The sequence below is a fragment of the Tasmannia lanceolata genome, unplaced genomic scaffold, assembly GCF_043159265.1.
Source record: "Tasmannia lanceolata isolate RefF3 unplaced genomic scaffold, GAP_Taslan_0.1 ptg000015l, whole genome shotgun sequence".
NCBI lineage: Eukaryota > Viridiplantae > Streptophyta > Magnoliopsida > Canellales > Winteraceae > Tasmannia > Tasmannia lanceolata.
The window spans coordinates 21,380,217-21,406,321 of NW_027518692.1; the positions used below are offsets into that span (position 1 = coordinate 21,380,217).

The following is a 26,105-nucleotide window of genomic DNA, read 5'->3' on the forward strand; positions in this document are numbered from 1 at the left end:
GAGGTGACTGTTGGTTTGAGTAAAACCTCTCTCCAACCCAGTCATTGTTAGATCAACCATCTATGGTGTGGATCGCACCCCCCTTGGCACTTGACCGTTGGGGGAAGGGACACAACCCATTTGATCACACTCAAGTGCAAAGTGCGCCTAAAAAAGCGCCACTATGCGCCCTATAGCCCATTGCCCACGCCGCGCCCGCGCGCGTGTGAACAGTGCGTTGCACCGTCCCGCGGGTCCAACATGGGTTCAATCCAATGTGCAATCAACAAGTATTAGGAAAGTGTAGTGCTTTATAAGCCCTTCTCTTTCCTTCCTCTCATCCGGTACGGGACTATCTTTTCAACTACACCTCTACATCCTTTTGTAAAAGCAAATCTTTCCAAGAAAACATTTTCTTTTTCCCAAACGCTTTTGATAAAATATTTTCCAAAACACTAAAACATGCAAAATATATGATTTTGAAAATCCAAAATCACTAACAAAATCTAGTCTGCCAATATATGCATGCACCTCGAGAAAGCCATTTACAAGCAGTGAAATGTATTATGAGATATGTTAAGGGAACAATCAATTATGGATTATGCTTATACTCTTCCCACATTGATTCAATTACGGTGTTTTCTTATGCTAATTATGCTGGTTGTATTGACACCCACAGATCTACAACAGGGTTTTGTATTTTCTTGGGTAAAAGTTTAATTTCGTGGTCTGCAAAGAAACAACCTACAATTTCACGTTCAAGCACGGAATCCGAATATAGAGCTCTTGCGTATGCTGTGGCAGATACTTGTTGGATCAAGTCTACACTCAGTGAACTTCACATTTTTCTTCCAACACCAGTTACCGTTCATTGTGATAATATTGGTGCCACATATTTGGTGGCAAATCCTGTAATGCATTCACGTACCAAACATGTCCACATCGGCTGCCACTTCGTTCATGAAAAAGTCGCCAGAGTAGAACTTTCAGTGTTCTACATCCCTACTGAAAATCAAGTTGTCGATATCTTCACAAAAAGGATTTTCTTCATCAAGATTCTCATTTCTCAGATCCAATTTGAACGTTCGTTCCAATCCCGTTCAAATAGCGGGAGGGTAATAACATGTAAAAACTGTCATCATTGTAATATTGGCCGTATAGCGGCATTTAAGTCATGTAATAGTATATTGTGTATATAAAGGATTGCTGGACACACGATTTGGTGTGGGCTGCAGATTATCAAAATCTCAAAAGTCTTCAATAAGGATCTTATTAAATATGAAAAACTGCTTTCATAGTGCAACATAAAATCTGATTCAGAAGCTAAGCAAGTGAGACAAGTCCAGTGCAATAAGAAAGAATAAATCTTTGTGGTAAACTGAAGCTTGAAATCTTAGGCTCGTATAAGTAGTACAGACATATGAATAAACTGATTTTTTTCATATAATTTATAAGCACGTAAATAATATAACATGTAGCGACGGGGTAAGAGACAAACAACCTGTAAATGAAACAGAGTACAGCTTATAGTTTAGGAATTTATGTCCTCGGAAATAGATGCACCACGGAATTAAATATTCTAAGAGATTGCTTTTAAGAATTTGGTACTAAACAAACTTAGCAAGATAAGTAGATAGATCAGAGCTTAGAACCCAGCAAATATAGTGCTGTAAATATAAATGATTTTAAGAATCAATGGCCAATAACATTATATTTAAGTAGGGAGATCGGTTTGTGAAAAGAATAAATGGGTCAGTAATGACTGAGCAAGATTGGGGTTTACAGATAAACTACCCCGAGGTCTTTGATCAAGTAAGCACATCATATAGCTAGAGCAAATTAAAGAAAAAAGAGCGAATGAATCGAGGCAAGGGATTTTGTGCTCCGCTGGTGGGAGAAGATGAAGTGTGGGCGGGTCGTATGACCCTTGTTTGATGACTTTCGTGACAGTGTTCGAGCTGCTGCCCCGGTGTTGAAATGACAAAAATGTAGAGGAAAACAAAAAAAAATAGAAAAGAGAAGAAAATGCTTGAGATAAGAGGGCTCTTGCTGTTTTGTGGCATTCTCGTGTGAGAATGTTGTTTCTAGATGGGAACCTTAGGGGCTTTTATAGAGAGAGAAAATGGGTGAAAATAGCTATTAGGGGACGATCGATCAAAGGATTTTTAAGGGCTGTAAAATTGGGCATGGTTTTGGAAGAAAACCGAATGTAAAGCAATAAAGGCGTGGAATTGATTGCAATTCTAGGAGGGAATGGAAGGTTTGACTAAGGGATTTTCGATTTTCATTGATTTGGAAGAGATATTGGGGGAAAGAATGGGGTTTGTGAGCTCTTTTTGATATTGGGGGAAAGAATGGGGTTTGTGAGCTCTTTTGAAAAAGAGCCGAGAGAAAATTGAAAGAACTCTCATTTTAGAATGCCTTTGTAAATTTGAGGCTTGGGGTGTTTGGGTACTTATGGGGAAGGGCATTAGGTTGTAAATAAGAGGAGAAACAAGGCTTTTGCTTTGGCAAAAAGACAAAAAATAAAAGGGAAATGATAAATGCGCCCCTTTTCATCACTTGAGACACCCATCAACAGTGTATCAATGACTGCAGAGGGGCTGATGTACTTCACGTAAGGAGGATTCAACGGATTTGATTGCCACATACACTGCAGTTGGGTGTCCCATGTGATGAATATCATTTCCCAAATAAAAAAAGGCACCGATAAATCCGCCCCTTCGACAACCCATGCACACCTTTTTACCGGGTTGTATACCTACAACTGGTATGGCCAGCACACAGAGATGAGGAAATGATACATTGCCCCCATTTTTGGCTTGGGACATCCCATCTATTGTAAAAGAGAAGTCATAAGTACACTACAGGGGGGCCGTCCCAAGTAGAAAAAGGGTGAATATATCACTTTGGATCTTCGAAAAGGTGAACCCACGGTAATTTTAAAAAAGTACTTGCATCTACATGCGGAGACCATATAATTGGACCCACTTTATTTGAAATCCAAACCGTTCATGGGCCCAATGTAACCAGCCCTTGCTCATAAATTCTTCTCCATAGGTCGATCCTAACCCTCCAAGCTATTGATGGACGGCACCATATATAGACCTCTACCAAGATCATCCTATGGAGATGATTTTATTAGAAAGGCCTATTTGCACCTGGCCCAAGAAATGAATGTTTGGATCTTCGAAAAAAGTGGGTCCCCAAGAATGTTATAATAAACACGCATAATGGGATGATTGTAATACTTTCATACTTACCTTAAAAATTCTATTAAAAAATATACCTAGGTGCACATTTTATTAAAAAAAACAGTGTGTGGCCTACCTTATTCAGAGATTTAAACAATTCGATGGTCGGGTGTATGGAAATGTTTTTTGAGGAAAGGCCTATTTACATCAGGGTCCAAGAAATGAATGGTTTGGATCTTCGAACAAGGTGGGCCCCAGTGAAATTTCTAATAAATGTACATTAAGTAATGCTTGTCATACATAGGTGTGCCTATTTTGCTTTAAAATAGAGCGGGGCCCACCTTGTTCGAAGATCCAAACCATTCATTTCTTGGACCTTGATGTAAACCATTCAATTGTTAGACCTGAAAATCATATTCATAGGATGATCCTAGCCTTCCAACCTCTATATTTTTCTAATGATATAATAACTTTTTGATCTTCAAACAAAGTGGCCCCGAGTGATTTTTAAAAAATACTAATAATACATACCCCTACGTATGGGCACCATATAATGTTATTTATTATCAAATTTATTGGACCCTACATTGTTCAAAGATCTAAACCGTTAATTTGCCAGGCAGTCCCCCAAAAATTATCTCTACCGGATGATTCCAACCCTTCGATCTGTTGTATGTTGTCTTCCGTTTATAGATCGGATGGTTAGAAATCATCATGGGGGGCCCAACAAATGAATGGTTTGGATCGTCAGAAGAAGTTGGGCTAAAGTTTTTTTTTTTTTTTTGAAAAAAAAAATGCGCTTTATGCAGAGTCCACACATCGGTTACATTTTAAAGAGAAATTATATGATGGGTGGCCTTACAAACTCGTATTTTTCATAAAGTACGGTACGGCCCACTCCGTAGGATGATCTAAACCATCCATTTTTTGGGCCACAATGTGAATTGGTTGTGCCCCAAAAATAATTTCCAATATGATCCTAACCCTCTGATCTATTGAAGTTTTCATAATGTGTAGTCCATCTATAGATTGGAGGGTTAGGATCATCCTAGGGAAATGACTTTTGGGTTGGGAACAACCTATTCACGTTGTAGCCCAACAAATGGACGTTTTGGATCATCCTATGGAGTGGGCCGTGCCGTACTTTTAGAAAAGGTATAGGTTTATATGACCACCAATCATATAACGGAAGTGATATATTCGCCCCTTAATTTTTGTACCTGGGACAGACCCTGTAGTGTATTTATGACTTCTCTTTTACACTAGAGGGTATGTCACAAGCCAAAAAAGGGGACGAATATTTCATTTCCTCATCTGAATGATTTAGTTGTTGGTTTGTTGGGCCCTAGAGAGATGTCAACGTCTACGTGTGTATAGGTTCTCCGGCCATGTTTACATATCCAAATGGCACCGTACGTGACCCACAAATCGATTTAGATGTACGCCTACGTACATCATCCAGCTTCTTCTGATTCAACCCTTAAAAACTGACACATACGACAATACTTGCGCAGGGCAGGAGCCATCTTGTTGGTGACGGTTCCTGCAATGATCATGATATCGGATTGGCGCGGGCTGGCCCGGAAAATTATGCCGAATCGATCGAAACCGTAGCGGGGGCCTGCACTGTGCATCATCTCGACCGCACAACAAGCGAGTCCAAAGGTCATGGGCCAGACGGATCCGCTGCGGGCCCAGTTCATCAGATCATCGACCTTCGAGATCACATACTCGGCCTCCTTCGGTATTCTAACCGGCGAAGGCAGTAGTGGGAGAGCGAACGACGTCGGCGACTGAGAAGAAATCGCTGGCGATGGAGTGGTGGTGTGGAATGATGATGTTCGTTGGGAAGAAATTAGGGAGAGCCTCGCCATTCTAGGGAGAATCGCCATTGTGGTTGCGTAGACGTAGGGAACATTCATGGGAGAAAATGAGACCGGTAGGTTATACAAAGATTTGTTCCCTATTTTTGCCTTGTTTTCCTTTTGCGGACAAGCTGTTGCATGAGAGAGCAGGCACCTGAGATGTATCTATCTTCTATTATAATATAGCAGGATGGGAGTGTCACTGTACATGTATGCTTTTAATGTACGTGCCAAAAAATCAGCAATCTTATTTCACACAACATGTACGTATGTGACATTCAGCAATCTTATTTCACACAACATGTACGTATGTGACTCTCTCTCTCTATATATATCTAATAAAGGAACAAACTTTATTAATAAGTGTGTGTCAAATCTATCTTCTGGATGGGGTGTCACTGTTCATGGTGACGTGGACAGCCTCCCCTTCTGCTTTTAATCTACGTGGCGAAAAATCAGCAATCTTAATTGCACATATACACTTACGTATATAATTCTCTCTCTCTCTCATAAAGGAAAAAACTTTACTAATAAGTGTGCGTCAAATGAAGAGAAGAGTGCCGTTGAGGGTATAAATAAAAAGAAAATGCTTACTGGTAAGTATCCATTTAGGAGGCTTTGTAATTGTTAGGATGCATACAAATCTAATCAAAATATTACATTGATTTTTTTTTGTAGGGCTGCTTTAAAAATTTTAGTTACTTGTAAATACATTAGTGGGACAAAATATCTTACAAGCATACCCAAAAATCCAAAATCTCTCTCTCTCTCTCTCTAATTTAAAAACACTAACCAGGGATAGGACGAGGAAGAGGGTAACCGGCTCCCTATTGTAAGCGTTTTTAAGTACTTTTAATCTCATCCGTAAAAGCAATCCAACGGCTCATACATGGGCAACGAACAGTGTGACGCTGCATTGCGATGCAGGTGAATCGGCCTCATGACGTTTTTAGGGTACAGCGCATGTCGAGATTTAATATGGTGTAAGCCCTTATAGTTCAATTTTTTTCATAAAGTATTGTATGGATTACACCATAGGCTGATCCAAATCGTGCGTTTAGGTTGTGACAAAAAGTCATTTCCATAGGATGATCCTAGCCCTCCGATCAAGAGAATAACTACATATTATGGAAACCCCTCTATATTGAAGGGCTGGGTTCATACTATTGAAATGATTTTTCAGGCACAACCTATTTACATTGTGGCACAACCATGCCGAAAATTTCAGGACATTCCGGCTTACACCATATAAAAACTCTTAGTTAAAAAATCCCACTTCCTAAAAAATATAGGTAAAATCCTATTTGAGTCCGATAATTGGTTTTTGGATTCATAATTAGTTGCAATAATCTTAAACTAACATGTCCTTAAACCACCTGAAATTCTGACTTTTTAAATTATATAATGAAATAGGGAAGTGATATTTACGCCCCTTTTGATCACCAGGACACTGAGCAGTCGAGCACTAATGTACGTGGCAATCAAACCCACTGGATTCTTCTGGCGTTAGGTCCTTGGTGATCAAAAGGAGGGTAAATATCACTTCCCATGAAATAATTTAAATTCTAACTTTTTAAATTTCTTAAAATTATTTTGACCTAATCAAAAGGAGTCTTAAACTTTTTAAATTATATAATGGAATATATTTCAACCCCGTGCAATGCACGGGTCATCCAACTAGTTAAAGGAATAAGACATAATCTACTGAAGTGTGACACGGTAACAGCCTCATATTCCTTAATCATAATAAGGGATCTGCTAGGGATCACTGAAGAAGGCGTTTCATGGACCGGTTGTTGCATGAGAGAGCAACCGCCTCAGATGAATTAAATGATTAAGACAAAATCTGTTGAAAATTGAGCCTATGTGGCTGCTCTCTCGTGCAACGGGGGGGTCCACGAAATGCCTTCTGCAATGGTGATCCCTAGCAAATCCCTCAGAATAAAGGGTTCCAAAACCTATAATTATTGTGGAAAGGGCTGCCTAATACGGGGTTTATGAGAAATCCGTGCCTTCTCTTGTCCGTAAGGCTCTATCCTCGTATGAATTAAATGAATTAAAGACAAAATCTGTTGAAAAGTGAGCTTACATCACTGCTTTCTCGTTCAATAGCTGTCCGTGAAATGCCTTCTGCGATGGCCCCTAGCAAATCCCTGATAAAAATTTCCTACAGAGGGAATGTCTAGGCAATTTAACTGCAAGCTACTTTGGGGAGCCTCCTTCTCAAGTTTGTCAAAAGAAAAGTTCAGCGTATAATATAAGTGAAAAAGTAGTGTTTATGGACTTTTTTTCGAATGATTGCTCGTGGACTTGTTAGAAATATTTTTAAGAAGTTACTTTTTGGCTAAAATTTGACTAAGCAAGTGCATATTTTTTCCATTTAAAGATCATCTGTCAGAGTCTAAAACACATAGCCAGTTCACCACCTTGTAGCTGGATTTGTGTAATTTATTTAAGATGGCAATTCGATTTTGCAAAATTACATAGACAGGGGGGTAGACGAGCAGTATCTTTCCTAGAAAAAGTAAGTCGGGGACAATTACCACTCGGGCCTTGCTATGGATGGGCCATGGAGGAAAATCACATAAATTGGATCGTTTGGATGGGGCCAAAAACGTTTTCTGCTGAAATTTTTTTCCTATGAAAAGTTTTTTTTTTAGACTATGCTCGGCAGCCAAGAAAGAGAAGGAAAAACCCCACAAGAGAGAGCTTTTGTTTTCCTCTCTCTCTCTCTCTCTCAACATTTGATAACCTACCTCTCCCTCTCTCACCCATGTAACATATTTCAACATTTGATAAGCTAATATTCCATGGAAAAAAATTTCATGGCTTCCAAACACAGGGGCGGAGCCAGGAATATACACTTGGGGGGCCAGACTAATTTACACTTTGCCTGCATTGGTCCTTGTGGACCCTGCTATGTCCTGCAACTCCTATCTCTCCCCACATTGATCAAAGGTATTTTGCAAGTCATTGGGGCCATGGCCACTCCCACGCTATATGCATGGTTTTAAATTTTCGGTTTCGGCTAAAATTTCGGAGTTATCGGAAATCGAAATTTTAGGCAAAATTTGGTGTTGACTCACAAAATCCCAGATTTTTGGGACGAAATTTCGGGCAAAATTTAACTAATTTCGTTCGAAATCAGTTAACGGAATAAAAAAATGTTATTTTACTATAAGTTTCGACGAAATTCTCAAAATTTCTAATATTTCGAACGAAATTTGGTAAATTTCGGGAATTTTAGTTTCAATACCTTTTCTGTTTCGGTCCTCAGTGAAATCCGAAATTTCGGTCCGAAAATCCGAAATTTCTAATTGACACATGAAATCCCGGATTTTCTTTTCCAGACTTGATCCAAAAATTCCTACAATTATTTCCCAGACTTTTTCCAATGATTCCTTCAATCAAACCAGTGCATGAGCATGTGTTCAGCATGGCTTCTCATTCCCTACGTACTAAACGGGCAGAAAAGGGGCAATGAGAATCTTTTGAAACAACTATGAGTCGTTTCAGAAAAATCTCATATTTCTCACTTCGTTTGCTGTATAGATGGAAGAAGCTGGGGAAGTAGGCTCTGCGGATCATTTTTGTTTCTCACTTGTTTCAGCTAAAAAACGCAAGTGTGAAAAGATAGCCGAATGCAACCTAAGTCCCGGTCTGGATCGCAGGAAACATCTTCCATTTCAATGATTTAGATGAAAATGATATAACTATAATGTGGTTGTTCATGTTACTATTTTTTCAATTCTCACTAAACAACTGGAAAAAAATGTTTTGGAGCATGCCACTTTTAATGTTCCCAATTACCAATTACCCCAGAGCTTAAGCTTTTAGAGAAGGCATTATTTAATCTTTTTATACTTTAACACTTCACCTCACGCGTGGCCCCTCTGTTTAGGGTTGGCCTACACATGGCACATGTAGCCTCTCTTTTGGGTTGGTTAATGCGAAGGAGTTATGAACTCATGACCTTTTGTTCCGAACTCAAAGATATTAATGATCCACGTAGAAGAACCTAAATAAAAGCAGGATTAGAGCTGGGTAGATTTCTTTTACCTTCTTCATGAATATTTTCTAAGGGATTTATTTTGCCGACCCCAACTAGTTTGGGACAAAGACTTTGTTGAGTTGAGTTGAGTAAAGTACGCCATAACAACTATTTGTGAATGTAGAAGGGAATTGACATATTAGTCCCCTTTTCTTCTCTGGGCCACCCCTTCTAGTGTATTTATTATGTACATTACAAGAGGGTGGCTCCGGTTATTTATAGAGCAACTCTTTCTAAGCTTCAAGTGGGTGGCCCGGGAAGAAAAGGGGTGAAATACAAAAAAGGAAAGAGGCTATCCATATTTTCCATACTTGATCGGAGGGTCGGGAACGTTCGATGAAGGAGATTTCTGTGCCCATCTTCTACGCCTTTTACACTACAAGTGGGGGGCTCCGGTTATTTATAACTAGTCTTTTGAAGCTACAAGCGGGTGGCCCAGGGAAGAACAGGGGTGAAAATAACAAGAAAAAAGTTATCCATATTTTGTTGAAAGTCATGCTTTGATCGGAGGGTCGAGAACGTTTGATGAAGGAGATATCAGTGCTCATCTATGTAGGCCCCAAATAGATCCGGATTACCGAAAAAGTGACTCTTTCTCTGTACATATGACAATCATGTCACTTGGGAATAATCTGCCCATCAGAACAAAAGAGAAAACAAAAAGGCTCGAGGGGGATAATGTACTAAACTAAAAAGATCAGGGGTATTATTGTCATTAAAAACATAATCTTACCTTCTTCCTGTCCCTGATGATTTTTACAGAACATGTAACATCAAAAACTAACTTAGGGCAAAAGACCTTTTTAGTAACAGAGAACGAAAACCTCATCGATCAAATCCTCTCGCTTTCTGAGCTCTCATGGGGGAATAAAAAACCCGCATTTTCACGTATTTCTCTACAGATTCGAGCTCGTGACCTTTTGAAAAGCCTTGAAATCGCTCGATCGTTGATGCCGTTGGGATTTTCAAGTTCATTCATCATCGATTTGGCCGGAGATTTGGCCGGAGACTCGTCTGAGAAATGAACGGCGTGGGAGAAGAAGACTCGGCCCATCCGGCGGGCCGGCCGCTGCCTCTCGAGTGGAAATTCTCTCAGGTTTTCGGTGAAAGGACGGCCGGAGAGGAAGTTCAGGAAGGTATGTTTTTCCTTTTTCTAGATCTGTTCTTTCGTTAGGGTTTTTTTTTATTGGTTTTGATTAGGGTTAGGGTTTGGTGATTTCTTCATTTTTTAATCTGCCGATTCGTGTCCGAATTGTATGTTCTTGAGATTATGATGTTGTTATGTGGATTTCAGTGGCTGATTTTTTATTGCTAAGGCTAGATCGTTGAAATTGATGATGGATTTAGCGTGGTATGATTTAGGGTTTGGAGGTTTCATTTGTATATAGTTGAGAACACGAATAAGATCCCTATGGAGCAATCGTACATGATTAGAAACCTCTCTAATAAATGATTAGAAACTCAAGGGCTGTTTTGATAATGGATTTTACAAGCTAAAACCTAGTTTTTTTAAGTTATGATCTCGACTTTACATGATTGAGTGGCAACACAGCTTATTTACACATTTAAAATCCAGGTTTTAGCTTAAAAATTCTAGGTTTTAGCTTGTAAACTCGAGGATTTTACAATCCTGGATTATAAAATCCATTTATCCAAATGGCCCCTCACTCTATGATTTCTTATCAGTGTCAATGTTATCGAACTTTCTAGCTAAATGGATTAGGAGAATGTTTGCCGATTGTTGATGGTTCCTTCAACATAGTGAACTTCACACAAAGATGACATTGCGGGGATCTTTTTTGGATCAGGACACACTATTGGCATAGGCATTTTGACGTAGCTCTATGCTTGCCAGTTTTCCCTTCCCATTCTTTTTAAATAGTACATAGGTCTAAGTTGTATGCACCTTTTCTGTCTCAGAACTAGACTTTCTTAGGCCCACATGTGGACTAAATGTCACCAAGCATGCATATGGTTGGGAGATTAGCAAGATTCAATGTAACTGGGAGGCCTGAGGCTGGGCATGTAAAGGATTGATATTGAAAATAAATCCTGATTTGTTGTTCCTTTTTTTTGTCACCCTTGAAACACTTTGAATTGGCTGTGATGTAAGTCCATCAATTATGAAATCAAGAATACCTCATATGCAATTGGATGAGTCTCCTGAATATGGGAGAAACATTGAAAGCTTACTCGAGAAGGCTACGGATGTCATGCACGTGAAAAGACTCTTTTAGCAAGTGACACAATCTCCAGGGAGGCATCCATTAATTGACCAAATGTCATGGACCAATTTTTCCATTTCAGAAGAGTGATCATTGATTAGAGGAGAATTTCCATATTTGGAGCAGCATACAGCTGAATTTCTCTTTACTATGAAACTCCTGTACATCTTTGAAAATTTCTCCTTTCTATGTTGAATGGCAGAAAATATAATAAAAGGCATGATAAATGTTATTATCTCTTAATTATTTATAAAAATCTGTATTCATAATAATAACAATGAGGACAAGAGTAATAACAAATATATTGCTAACATGTCAAGTTGGGTTTGAGCTCCTAGCTGGCATGGTGCTTTGTGTCTCAACCTTGAGGTCATGGGTTCTATCTGTGCTTATCTCAAAAAAATTTGAGTGCCTAAATTAGATCAAATCAGTTGGCTTAATTATTCAGAGCCTGGTGGGCCTTGTATAGACTGCACTAGTCGTTGAATCACTGAATTATTTTTATGCCAAAAGTGCGGACTAAGTAAAAGTGCAGACTTATGTAAAAAAAAAAAAACTTTATGCCATGTAAAAGTGTGGACTAAGTAAGCTCCAGAGATGATTTCCTAAAACCAGTAAAAGGTCAACAATACCCATTGTTTGCAATAAAATCAAAATCATCATTTCACATCTATGTGCTAATACCAATAGGCATGTAATCACATGGAGACCACTGTAATCTTCCTCATGGGGATTTTGCCAATTTCATTATTTTGGCATTGGTTTCAGCTATCACTTTTACCAGTAGATCTCTCTCTCTCTCTCTCTCTCTCTGACGACATTTACCGCTAGGTGAATGAGCTATTTTCTTTCATGTTGATGTTGTGTTTTTTTCCTTCTGCATGATCTTATTCACAGGTGGGCCTTTGGAAGTTATCTTTGGTCCCATGGTGCTGTTTCCACTTGTTTTTGGTTTTCATTAATTACTTGAGCTTTCAGTGAAGTCTAAATTTAATCTATATTGCAGACGCTGTGTGCCTGAAGGATACTAGTAGTGTGTCTATTTTCAGCATCTAGGCAGGATTGTTTTGTGTTTTTCTAATTTGCTTGTGGAAATGTTTTGTAGTTGACATCATCTCAGCAATTGAGTTTGATAAAACTGGAAACCATCTTGCTACTGGAGACAGAGGAGGCCGTGTGGTTCTATTTGAAAGAACAGACACGAGGGATGTATGTTCATTGACTTTGTGCATTTTCCTCTGTTGTTAGCTTCGATTTGATGCTCTTTTTTTATTGCATCGTTTTCACATCTTTTGAATGCAATATGTAGCATGGCTATCGACGAGATCTAGAGAGGCTGGATTATCCAATTAGCAGGCATCCAGAATTTCGCTACAAAACAGAGTTTCAAAGCCATGAACCTGAGGTATACAGTCTTTTGGTTATTTCTGTTTGGAGTTATGTATCTAGTCATCCTCTTGGTAGTGGGGCTCTGGATCCTGGAGTGTTAACCTCTTGTATATTGTGGATGAATCTGTTTCAAAATTTCAGTTTGACTATCTCAAGAGCTTGGAAATAGAGGAAAAGATCAACAAGATCAGATGGTGTCAGACAGCCAATGGTGCCCTGTTTCTTCTCTCAACTAATGATAAAACAATTAAATTTTGGAAGGTAACAGCACCGGGATCACCATTTAGTTTCTTTATTTAAAACGGAATTTGTGATTATAATTTATTTTGACGTAACTACATTATGATGATAATGTAGTGACGACAAAATAAATTATAATCACAAATTCTGTTTACATTATGATGATGGCTTCTTCTCTATGCCCAGAATATGCAATCTTGTGCAAAGCTGTGTCTAAATAAATTGTTGTAACTTTCTTGTTACTTGGGTAGTTTAGTTTGTGGATATAGTCTTCTTCATATCAACAGATTTATCTTGTAGTAATTTTTGTTCTCCATCTTCATAGTTTGATCTAAGGTGTCTGATGTACTCCCATTTAGTGAAAAATCTCAAACAACAGAACCAATTGTGATTACAAGATGCTTCTAAACTAAATTAATGGAGTTTTGGTTCCACCCCCCTGCAATTTTCTGCTAAAAGACTTGCTTCTATGCTTCTCAATTTGTTCTTATTCTATATCAGTTATGATGAACCATTCAATACTAGATATTTTTGATCTTTTGTTCCTGTAGGGATCAGTTGATTGATGTATGCATGGATGATTTGATTTTCTATTTTGCATTTAGTGTCTTACACTGAAGTTGCTATATAGAATTGGTGACGTGGTAGCTAGCCCTAATGTTTACTTGCACAAGGATCTGATAACCAAGATAGAAAAACTTTAGGCATAGCTAAATTTTTTCATAATTAGTAGCACTAAAATTTATATGTTTACTGGTTCTTTAGGCATATGTATGCGTGTGTGTGTCTATATATATATATATATATATATATATATATATATATATATATATATATATAGAGGAAACTGTTGGTGCGATTAAGCTCACCAAACTTATGGTGAGCTTAAGCGCCCAATCACATGGGGCCCACTTTGTTAGGATGATCCAAAGCATTCATTTGAAAGTCCCTTACATAGATGGGGGGTGTACCAAAAATCAGCTCCATAGGATCATCCTAACCCCTCCATTTGTGAAGGACAAAAATGGACAGACACAAATCTGCCCATTTTTTGTCCTCCACAAATGGAGGGGTTAGGATGATCCTATGGAGCTGATTTTTGGTACACCCCCTATCTATCATAAGGCCTTGCAAATGAATGGTTTGGATCACCACATAAAAGTGGGCCCCCATGTGATTGGGGAGCTTAAGCACACCATAAGTTTGGTGCACTTAAGCTCACCAACAGTTTCCTCTCTCTCTCTCTCTCTCTCTATATATATATATATATATATATATATATATATATATATATATATATGAGGAAACTGTTGGTGAGCTTAAGCTCACCAAACTTATGGTGAGCTTAAATGCCCAATCACATTGGGGCCTACTTTGTTAGGATGATCCAAGCCATTCATTTGAAAGGCCCTTACATAGATGGGGTGTGTACCAAAAATCAGCTCCATAGGATCATCCTAACCCATCCATTTGTGGAGGTCAAAATGGACAGACATTATTTGCCCACAAATCTGCCCATTTTTGTCCTCCACAAATGGAGGGGTTAGGATGATCCTATGGAGCTGATTTTTGGTACACACCCTATCTATGATAGAGCCTTGCAAATAAATGGTTTGGATCACCACAGAAAATGTGGGACCCATGTGATTGGGGCGCTTAAGCTCACCAACACTTTCCTCATATATATATATATATATATATATATATATATATATATATATATATATATATATATGAGAATAGAGTTCCTAAGGTGTCACCTCATATAGCTTATATGAGGTGGCGCTTAAAAACATAAGGGGCCCACTTTGTTTGGATGATCCAAAGCATTCATTTGATAGGCCCTCACATAGATAGGGTGTGCCCAAAAAATCAACTTCATAGGATCATCCTAACCCTTCCATTTGTGGAGGTTGAAATGGATGGGTATAAACCTCCATAAATATGCCCATTTTTTACCTCCATAAATGGAAGGGTTAGGATGATCCTATGGACCTGATTTTTTGTAGGCACCATATCCATCCAAGGGCCTTTCAAATGAGTGGTTTGGATTACCCCAAACAAAGTGGGCCCCTTATGTTTTTAAGCGCCACCTCATATAATATATGAGGTGACACCTTGGGAACACTATTCTCATATATATATATATATATGTATATATTTGAATGGTGGAACAATGTAGGCTTAGGCATATCTATATATTTTCATGATTAGTGGCACTAAAATATATATGTTTAATGGTCTAATACACATAGTTTGTAGTATGTACCATAAATACATTTGTATATGTGCATCTAGTTTGTAATATGTACTATAAATAAATTTGTATATGTGCATGTAGTTTGTAGTTATTTACCTTTAAGATTATAATTAGAGGAATGATAGAATGAAAGGCGCCCTTGCAAAAAACGGCTCCAAGGGCGCCCTGATTGGGCGGCTCTACTTTTTGCAACCGGATTTACAATGCCATCCGGTTGTGAAATTTAGTCTAATATGCCATTTTTTACGGGAGAAAGATATTTGTACAATTAAATCTCCTATTATATATCTCTCTCTCTCTCTCTCTCATATCTCTCTCGTGGCAATTAAATCTCCTATAACCTCTTGCCCACTTTATCCAATTAGAGGGTCAGGACCGTCCCATTCCCCAAAAAAGGGACAATCCGAATTGCCATAAATTTTTACCCAATTTATGGTAAAAAACGACCTGAAATCCTAAAAAATGACCTGAGTTGACCCCTGATTAGAGGGTCAAGATCGTCCCATGGAGAGAGAGAGATTTTGTAAAAATCTGCTTATTGGGCCACTTCGTAGTAATTATAGTTTGCAAAAAATCGTGAAAAGATACTTTGATAAAGAGGGCGAGAGATTATATGTGATTTAATTGCCATGAGAGAGAGAGAGAGAGAGAGATGAGGGAGAGAGGAAGAAATATAATTGGAGATTTAATTGCTTTTTGATGAAAGCGCAAATCCCTTTCTCCCCGTAAAATGACGTATTAGACTAAATTTCACAACCGGATGGCATTGTAAATCCGGTTGCAAAAAGTAGAGCCGACCAATCAGGGCTCCCGCCATTTTTAACGGGAGAAAGAGATTTGCGTTTTCATTAAAACGCAATTAAATCTCCTATTATATCTATTTCTCTCTCTCTCTCTCTCTCATCCCGCTCTCATGGCAATTAAATCTCCTATAATCTCTCGCCCTCTTTATCAAGTTTTTTTTCACGATTTTTTGCAAACTGTAATTACTACGGAGTGGGCCAATAAGCCGATTTTTACAAAATTTATCTCTACATGGGATGATCTTGACCCTCTAATCAGGGGTCAACTCGGGTCATTTTTTGGGATTTCGGGTCGAATTTTTACCATAAATTGGGTAAATTTTTTATGGGAATTCGGATTGTCCCTTTTTTTGGGAATGGGACGATCCTGACCTTCTAATTGGATAAAGAGGGCGAGAGATGATAGGAGATTTAATTGCGCGAGACAGATGAGAGAGAAAGAGATATAATAGGAGACTTAATTGCGCAAATATCTTTCTCCTGTAAAAAATGGCGTATTAGACCAAATTTCACAACCGGATGGGATTGTAAATCCGGTTGCAAAAAGTAGAGCCGACCAATCAGGGCGCCCTTGGAGTCGTTTTTGTAAGGGCGCCTTTCATTCTATCATTCCTCTTATAATTAATAGCACTAAAAATATATATGTTGAATGGTATAATACACGTAGTATGTTGTATGTGTTATAAATACACGTAGTATGTTGTCCATGTAGACGAAACCAACTAGTGTCAGGATTAGACTTAGTCAATTTGAGCCTGGTAGATCCTTTCACGTTCTTCATGAAAATTTTCTAAAGGATTCATTAGCTGATCCCAACTAGTTTGGGACAAAGGCTTAGTTGAGTGGAGTTGTATATGTGCATGTAGTTTGCCATTTGTATATTGCAATCTTTCAAAGAATGAAGATGTTCTTAGGTAAGTGGTTGATAAATCCAATCTTTAGATATGGGGGAGATAGATTATTTCTCACTTATTTGAGAAGTTCTTATTGTTACTAATCATAAGCACGGTTTTAAATTTTGGTCGATACATTTTGTTTCGGCCGAAGTATTTCAATTTTGGCTGCTACATGAAACAAAATTCAGTTGGATTCGGAAAAATACCAGGTTTCGCCTGAAATTTTTGAATTTCGCATGAAATTATGAAATTTTATTAATGTTTCTATCGAAATATGCGAAACGTGCAACTTTTCAGATAAAAAATGAAAGTTTTTATCGACATGTTGACATTTCGATATAAACCTTGACAAAAATCAACTCCACTCGTAGAAAAGAGAAGAACAACGAGATTCCTTTAAGAAATTTCTAAAAAAGAACAAAAAGAAAATTAAAAACCGGTAGTGAAGAAGAATCTTTCCTCGATTTCAGCCGCGATTTTGCACTGAAATGTTTCCGTGAAACCAAAATTTAAAACCTTGGTCATAGCCTCATAGGTGGCCTTCACTAATGGCATCATACCTAGGGCATCCATGAATCCAAATGCGTTTAGGTGAGTGACTGATGTAGATTGGGCCAAGCCTTGGTGTGGCGTGGACGTGGATCAACCGCCAAGGTTTTGCTAGGTGCAGGTTAAATCGTGCAAGTGTGTAAAAAATTATATAAGAATGCAGTGATGTTAATTGAAAGTAAGTGTGCGTTTAAGTGGAATGCCACATCTTCATGTCATTCGCTTAAGGTGCTGGAGTTTTCTGTAAATAGGGGCCAGGGGTAGAGATTAGTTAGTTTTTAAAGAATGTATGTTTTGGAGACTTTTGAGTTTGGAGGGAAGAAGGAGGAGGTTTCGTTCGATAGAGATTCGCACATGCATGAAGTGATGTGTATTGCCTCTTCGTTCCATCCGTTCCTCTTGTCGAGTAAATTGGGTGGAGTGCAAGATCGCTTGAAGTGTTGTACTTGTGTTGTACTTTTTCTTAGAAATTCTATCCATTTTCTCTACATGATCTTTCTTTTTTTCACTTTCTATTCGTAGATGTATGAATTTGTCAGTTTGAATCTTAAAGTTTCTGTTCGTAGATCTTGATTTTCATTTGTGCTTCGTTGGAATAATATAATTCCAGACCTGTTTTAATAAACAAGTCCAGATTTCTTCTCATTTCAATCCAATTTTACATGAAAATCTTGTACCTTTGCTGCAAATTTCAAATCGATCCCATATTAAGATCGAATCCAAAACTTTTTCTAAATGCTTCCATTTGCTGCTCTACATCAAATTGGTATCAACGGAAGCTTCCACTGCGACTTGCCCTATTTCAAATTGGTAACAAAGCTCCCACTGCGAGTTATTCGGCATCAAATAGGTATTAGAGCTTCCACTGCAAGTTACTCGGCATTAAAATGGTGGTATCAGATCTTCCATTGCGACTTACTCTGCATTGAAGTGGTTTCAGAGCCAAATTGTAACAGGTTATAAAGTTTGAAATGCTAGAATGCTATATCTGAGTTGGAAATTCTAGAGCTATGGGAAAACATGATACACCAAGGTGTCAGAAGCTCTTGCAATGTGGCTCTGATACTACTTTGACGCAGAGTAACTCGCAGTGGAAGCTCTACTACCAATTTGATGTAGAGTGGTGAGCGAAAGCATTTGGAAAAAGTTTTTGATCTGATCTAGATATGGAAATATGAGATTCAAACTGAAAATTGAGATTACAACAAATGTACATGATTTTCCAAAATTTTATTATTTCAATGAACTACGAATGAAAGTCGAGATCTACGAACAAAAACTTTATGATTCAAACTGAAAATTCATAGATTCTTTTTGAATGGTAAATGTATATTTGCTTTGCACCAGCCGGGAATCGAACCGGGGTCTGTATCATATTTGTAGATCTAAGAATAGAAAGTGAAGAAAAGAAAGATAATGCCGACAAAATGGATGGAATTTTCGAGAAAGGAAATGAAAAATTACAACATTTCAAGTGATCTTGCTCTCAACTAGATTTACTCACCATGAAGGTGTCAGATCTTGCATTCGACAAGAACTGACGAACCAAAGTGGAAATGCACACCACTTCATGACGGTGCAAATCTTTAGCAGATGAAACCTCTTCCTCTTTGGAACACACCTCCAAGATCCCTCCAAACTCCAAGCCTCTAAAAATTACATTATTCAAAAACTAACCAATCTTTATCCCCTCGTACCTATTTATAGAATACTCCATCTCCTTAAGTGAATGACAATTCATCAATATGATTATGTAGCATTCCACTTAAGCACACACTCACTTTCACACTATATCACCATGTTAAAGTGTAAAACATAAATACTGCCTTTCTCCAACAGCTTAAGCTTTCGAAGAAGTTGGTAAGTTAACATGGTATCAGAGCCAAAGGTCTCAAGCTCAAACCTCCCGGATAGCAAAAATCCACATGCGATGGTCGACCCAAAGTGGGACCACATGTGCCACGTGTTTGCCAAGTTGGCCACACGTGTGGGGGAGTGTTAAAGTAATTCAAGTTCAAATTAATTGATTGAGAGCCATTATTCAAATTCAACTTAACTAATAAAAAGATTCTCTCCTAATCTACGTCCTAATTACAAGCCATTATTCATATTCAAATTAACTACTAGATTTATTCTTGTCAATCTACCATTCTTGGCTATTATTCAAATTCAAAAGATCTACGGTTGGATTGTGGTCATGTGGATGGCTAAGATTGATCATACATGATCCTTAGTTAACATGGTATCAGAGGCAAAGGTCTCGAGTTCAAACCTCCCGGATAGCAAAAATCCACATGCGATGGTTGGCCAAAAGTTGGACCACATGTGCCACGTGTTTGCCAAGTGGGCCACACGTGCGGGGGAGTGTTAAAGTATAAAAGATAAATAATGCCTTTCTTCAACAGCTTAAGCTTCTGGAGAAGTTGGTAAGTTAACACACCTCATAATTGTACATTGTTTCACACACTTGCACCACTTAACCAGCACCTAGCCAAATCCCGGCCTTTATTACAATCTCTGTCTAAATTGCGGGCATTCGCATTTAGGGCACATCTTGCACCATGGTGCCTATGCAGTGCGATGCAACAACCAGCTGTGTCACATGGTTTGGTCTTATGACACTCCCTAGAAACAGTTATTAAGGAATATTCAATAAGGGAAAATGTGTCACCTGTTGCAACATGTAATTTTTTAGTTTGAAGTATTAGGGTAACATAGATGGACATATGACCTTGTGTGATTGGAACTTGTGCCATATTAAATTTTTTATACTTTTTAATTCACTGAATTCAGTGCAGTGAATAATATTTTTTCTTTTGTTCAATAGCAAATATTTTATGATACAAAAGGAATATGTTACAGCAAAAAGAGGGAGTAAAGAAGGTATCTAGATGCCGGAAATGACATACGGTCTAGAATCCTGATAACCCTTCTTTGGCTATAGAATCCATTTCCATGTTTGTTTATTTGTGAATATTGTCTTGAATAGCCATTCTTTGAGCTATAGAATTCAATCCATTTCCATGTTTGTTTAGTTGTGAATTTTGTCTTGAATAACCCTTCTTTGGCTATAGAATCGATTTCCATGTTTGTTTATCTGTGAATCAATATGGAAACCCAAAAACCTAACATTTTGTCAAGAATCTCTTAAAATCATATTTGTCTATCTCCATGGATACTAAAGCCCGCCCACAACACATCTAGTTAATTACATTAAGTGAATCCTCCTCGATCTCTAAAGGCATAAAAATTGGGATGGTGAATGTTAACACCTTGATGTAATGCGAAATCTTTTGCCTCACTTGAATCTCTCACACCTAATGGGCATGAAAAAAGCAATCTAACCTCTCCATTTTGATCTTAAAATGTTCTTCGGCCCTGTAGAAACTGGGTTTCCAACAAAAACACTCATTAAAGTTTAGTTTTAAGGATTTCCTTAGAGGGGGCTTCCATCTCTCAATTACTTTGAGCCTCTGACATGACTCTCCCCACTACTCTTGAACTCCAACCGTCGAACCACTTTCTAACAAACGATCCCCTCTTCTCCTTATTCGTCAAAACTCCTCATGAATGGAAGCCCACCATATTATCCAAGCTTACATCTCCATTACTGGTTCACAGTGTTTTGTTCAAAAAATCTTATTATTTTCCAACATGACCATAATGTGACCAAAATGACCATAATGTAGCCACTTCCATGCTACATGGAACACAAAATGCTATAGAGACGTGCTAATGGGTAGTGGGTAAGAAGATGGTCCACAGGAATCGCCAGGTGTCAATATTCGAGTGATATTCTGCACAGTTGAAAATGGGGCGTATTTCTGTTCGCCATGTGCCATTTTTTAAAATTGTAATATCAAATCTATAGCTACACCATGGCAATAGAGTACAGAAGAAGGGAGAAGGAGAAAGAAAGAGGGAGGAAGAAGGGAGTTTGTAGGGTTGTGGAGATATATCCCACATAAACTCGCATTTGTGTAAAAATATGAAATTTACAATTATGCCATTATAACTCTGTTATGATATGGGCCCCATTGTAAATACTTGATATCCCACATAAACTCGCTTTTGTGTAAAAATATGAAATTTACAAGTATGCCATTATAACTTTGTTATGATGGGCCCCATTGTAAATACTTGAATACCAGGTATATAAAATATCCTATCCCGTCCTAAATACATGAATAACATGTATATAAACTACTCTATTCTATCTGAATACATAAGTATATAAACTATTATATCCCATCATAAACACATTAATGATAGATATATAAAGGGATTTTTGCCAAATAGTCCCTCCTTCATAATACAGTTGCTAATAAGTCCTTGAGAATGGAATATTAGCTGTACGGTAATGCTTTTTTAGAATAATTGCCGCCAAGTCCCTCCACGACACGGCTGTTAGTTTGCTCCGTCAATTTTTTAAAATGACAGACTTACCCTTAGTTGTAAGTATTTTTTCAACCAATATACCACGTTTTATTTTCTTTCCCGCTCTTCTCCTTGTTCACAAATGAAACCCTAACTCCTATTCTCTCTTCACAATCAAAACTAAACCTGCACCTCGTAGCCGAGATCGACATTTCTCCATTGGAGGGACTGTCCAAGGTAAGTTTTTTCTCGTGATTTCTTATTGCTGGTTGCCGTTTGGGTTTCTTATGGTAGATGTAAAGGTGGGAAAGAAGAGGTGTGGGGGTGGGAGAGTAGGGTTTTCGTTGGGATTTCTTACGCTTGTTTGTTCCGGACGGATGCACATAATCGGTTCTCAAAATCCAAAACAAACAGTGCATACGAAATTCCAATGAAAACCTGTCATTGTTCAATCCCAACGAAAACAAAGTGTTCGGGTGGTTAAGGTCCCTATTCGGCATCGAACCTAAACTCGCAGGATCTCCCTATGAGGACCCATCAGATCAACAGTTCAAATGAAGGGGTCAAGATCGTCTAACTAGTTGATCTCATAAAGCAGATTTTATTGATAGCTTTGTAAGATTGTCTCACTGGTTGATCTCATAAAGCAGATTTTATATGATAGCTTTGTAAATACACGGTTACAAAAAATAAGTGGAGCCCATGTATTTAGATGATCTGCCTGTTAATTTGTTATTACCGGCGTGTATACACTGTCCCCCAAAATTTTTCTTCATAGGATGATCCTAGCCCTCAAATGCATTTCATGTAAAATAGAGGGTTTAAAAGAGTTTAAAAAATAACGAGTACAAAGATCTCTGCAAATCAGCGGTTAGGATCATGGGGCCCACTTTATATTTTGTAGTCTTATAGACTAAGCTAGCAAATCAGCGGTTCGGATCATGGGGCCCACTTTATATTTTGTAGCCTTATAGACTAAACTAGCAAATCAACGGTTCGGATCATGTGGCCCAAGTCCCACTCTATATTTTGTAGTCTTATAGACTAAACTAGCAAATCAGTGGTTCGGATCATGTGGCCCAGTTTATATTTTGTAGTCTTATAGACTAAACTAGCAAGTCAGCGGTTTGGATCATGGGGCCCACTTTATATTTTGTAGTCTTCTAGACTAAACTAGCAAATCAGCGGTTCGGATCATGTGGCCCCCTTCATATACAGTTTCATGGAAAGCTAGGCACGTGTAATTATTAAAGGCATCTTAAGGGGCTAGCTTGAAGGGTAAACTTGTCATTTTGGAAGTCTTTACAACAAAAAGTAACATCAGTTTAGTTTAGGGCCCTTGTGGCAATAATTTTTTAAAAGTAATACTTGGTGGACAATATCAAATTTTTAAGGACAATTTGGCTTATATTCTTTGTAGGAGGGACTTTTTGGCAAAAATCCCATATATAAATTATTCTACCTCTAGAATCATTTGGGCCTTCTCTGGTCCAATCGGGAGGGCAGACGCTAGTGAAGTGGAGGTTAGAGCAGTTCATCAGGGAATAAAGTGCTTGAACAAAGATTGCATGAATGTGACTATCGTGGAGGTAGACTCCATGAATGGACCTTCTAGTATGCTTAAAAGTTAAAGAAAACCCTTCTATGTGATCTTGGATCTCGTCAAATTACTGGGCGAACCTCCATGGAGGAACAACCGACCCGCTAACAAAGTGGATGACAGAGTTGCCAGGGATGGTGGGGGGAAACAGGGGTTGGAGATGTTTGATTTCCTACCTGATCTTTATCTTCTTTTTCTTTGTATCTTGTTTGTTTCTTGCATTGCATTTGCGTTGCAATTCGGTTGACCACCTCGATCTTCCCTTTTATTTTGAATGAATCTACTGCCATTAAAAAAAAATAATTCTACCTCTAAACATTGTGTGGCCCATACCTATTGTTATAAATGTAGAACACAAAGACGGAAGTAGAGAAACTATAAACCAAAATTAGGGAAGAGAAGAGAATAGGAAGAAGAAGAAGAGAAAGTAAGAGGGGAAGGAAAGCTATTCGCGTGGTCGAAAGCCCAACTCCACGAACTATTTTATTCACCTAAATCACTTTACAAAGAATAACAATAGTTGCCATTAAGGAGTGTTCCCTGAATAATGTCAATTCAAGTGACATACACCTAAAACAAACTACCCAACTTAAACACCTTTGTCTAGTGGGCCATAACCCATTCTTCTACGCTCTCCCACAAGTTGTTGCATAAATGCCAAACATGTCTAGCTTGTGCAAAGTATCGTGAATACAAGCTCACACTTGTTGCTCTGGTGAAGATATCAGCTAGCTGAGAATTAGAATGAACAAATGGTGTGGCAATGGTATTGGAAGCTACCGGGTCGCTCACAATATGACAGTCGACCTCTATGTGCTTCGTCCTCTCATGAAATGCCAGATAAGAAGCAATGTGAATGGCTGCTTTATTGTCAAAGTGAAGTTTCATAAGAATAGAAACAGTAACTTCCAACTCAGTTAATGCCTAACTGATGAATGAGCCACAAGTGATTGTTTCTTGCTTGACAAACATTACATGCTATAGGCTCTAGTTGACTTCCTATCTCGGTGGACCCAACCCAGTTCGCATCACAAAATCCTATTAGCTCCAAATGTTTGTGATTTTGATACAATGACCCTTTTCTTGGACATAGTCTAAAAAATATGTCTCGGAAATTTCTTGGGAAGGGTTTGCCTCGGAATATTTTAATTTTTTTTCTTTCTTTTTGGGGTTATATCAAAGAAAAAACTAGAAATAAAGTATTTAAATTGTATAAAAACATAAAATTTATGAAAAAAATTTATGCCATTCAAATAAAAAAATTTAAGAACAAAATCAGGACAACAAATATCAGGAAATCAAGACATCTCAATGATTTTTTCATAATCTTAGGAATTTTTTGGGATTTTATCGTTTATCAAAAATCGCAAACTATGGCGATATGTTCGAAAATATCAGAAATATTTGTGACTGTTTTTAGAGACCCGTGAACTAGGCATGGAGTGTGCATGAATTGACTAGGCACACATGATTTATGCAATGTCCGAGGCTCCAAGCTTGTGATAGTCAAGCATATATGGGTGCGTTCGGCAACAACTCTGTTGATTCTCATTCTAGAATCAAGAATCAGAATGCATGTTTTTAAGTGCTTCTGGTAACACAATCGTGTTCGGCAAACTCAAGTCCATGAATCAATTTTTTCCATTTGTTTCAACAGAATGAAGTTTGGCTGCAGCAAAAAAAAAAAAAAGGATTCTGGCTTCATGTCCATTTGTATGCCCTACATCGGATGGTTAAGATCATTCAATTACAGGGGAAGACTAACTGACTGGGCTGCCCAATCATCAATCTGGAACATTCACGCACTTGGCACTTGAATTGCACCATGATCTGTATCATTCCTTCCATCCATTTGCCTTCTCTTACCATCATTTTCAGGAAAATGTTTAAAAGCCATCTCCCATTTCCCAAAATCTCAGACTTGTCTCTTGAATTCAGACCATCTCTGTTTGGCAAGGGTAGATTTGATAGAGGTTTATTTATTTCTGAATGAAGAATCTTTGCAAAAGTTTTTAGAAGAAAAGGGGTTTGGGCATGCTTTCAAATGATCCATAGGATAAGAGGAGAATGAGAGGCTTGGGCACGATTTCACTGATTTTTTTCTCGTGTGTGGGCAGGAAAGATACAGATAGATGAGATGGTCCTTCTCTAATAACAAAGCAGGGATGGAAGATGTGCACAGGGATACAAAATAACCTGTTCCTACAGCAAAAGGGTATAGCAAAGTAATAAAAAAGAAAACCTCAATGGCATCACAAGCAAAATGATTTTTCAGGCAATCAATCGTCATGCCCTTGGCAAATCTCCAAAAATTTCTGTTAGTGAAACCCTAATTTGAGAGAATGAGAAAAAACCATGGTGGGTTCGAGAGGGATGGATGGGAGCAGAAAAAGGGTGGAAAAAATCACAAAAATGCAGACGTAGAGAGAGTGACAGAAAGATCTAGAAAAAGAGCTCGATTGGGAGAGCTGAACCCCCTAGCTTGGTACCATTGTCGAGGGTTTCGGCGCGGTTTCAACGAGAAGGAAACTGAAAAGGGGAAAGAGTAAACGATGGGTTATATTATCCCCGAATAACAACATTTCTGGATATTTAAAGCGACAAATTATCGCTCTAAATAATTAGAGTTATTAATGAGTTGGCCACCGAAAAATGAGCCAGTTTTTATTGAACCGAA

At 38.2% G+C, this 26,105-nt stretch overlaps 1 protein-coding gene and 1 pseudogene across 3 annotated transcripts in view; one reads left to right on the forward strand and one right to left on the reverse strand.

Moving 5' to 3' along the window:
• Positions 1 to 4,627: 4,627 nt before the first annotated feature.
• On the reverse strand, positions 4,628 to 5,065 carry LOC143891844 (NADH dehydrogenase [ubiquinone] iron-sulfur protein 7, mitochondrial pseudogene; annotated as a pseudogene).
• Positions 5,066 to 9,853: 4,788 nt separating this feature from the next.
• The window catches only part of LOC143845532 (serine/threonine protein phosphatase 2A 55 kDa regulatory subunit B beta isoform-like), a 38,269-nt gene continuing 22,017 nt past the window's right edge, over positions 9,854 to 26,105 (forward strand). For all 3 annotated transcript variants that reach the window (XR_013234472.1, XM_077353909.1, XM_077353910.1), the window contains exons 1-4: positions 9,854 to 10,225; positions 12,420 to 12,523; positions 12,624 to 12,719; positions 12,845 to 12,964. Coding sequence is in view for 2 of the 3 variants with exons in the window: in XM_077353909.1 (XP_077210024.1) it covers positions 10,111 to 10,225; positions 12,420 to 12,523; positions 12,624 to 12,719; positions 12,845 to 12,964 (435 nt within the window). In the remaining variant the exon portion in view is untranslated. The remainder of the gene's footprint in view (positions 10,226 to 12,419; positions 12,524 to 12,623; positions 12,720 to 12,844; positions 12,965 to 26,105) is intronic.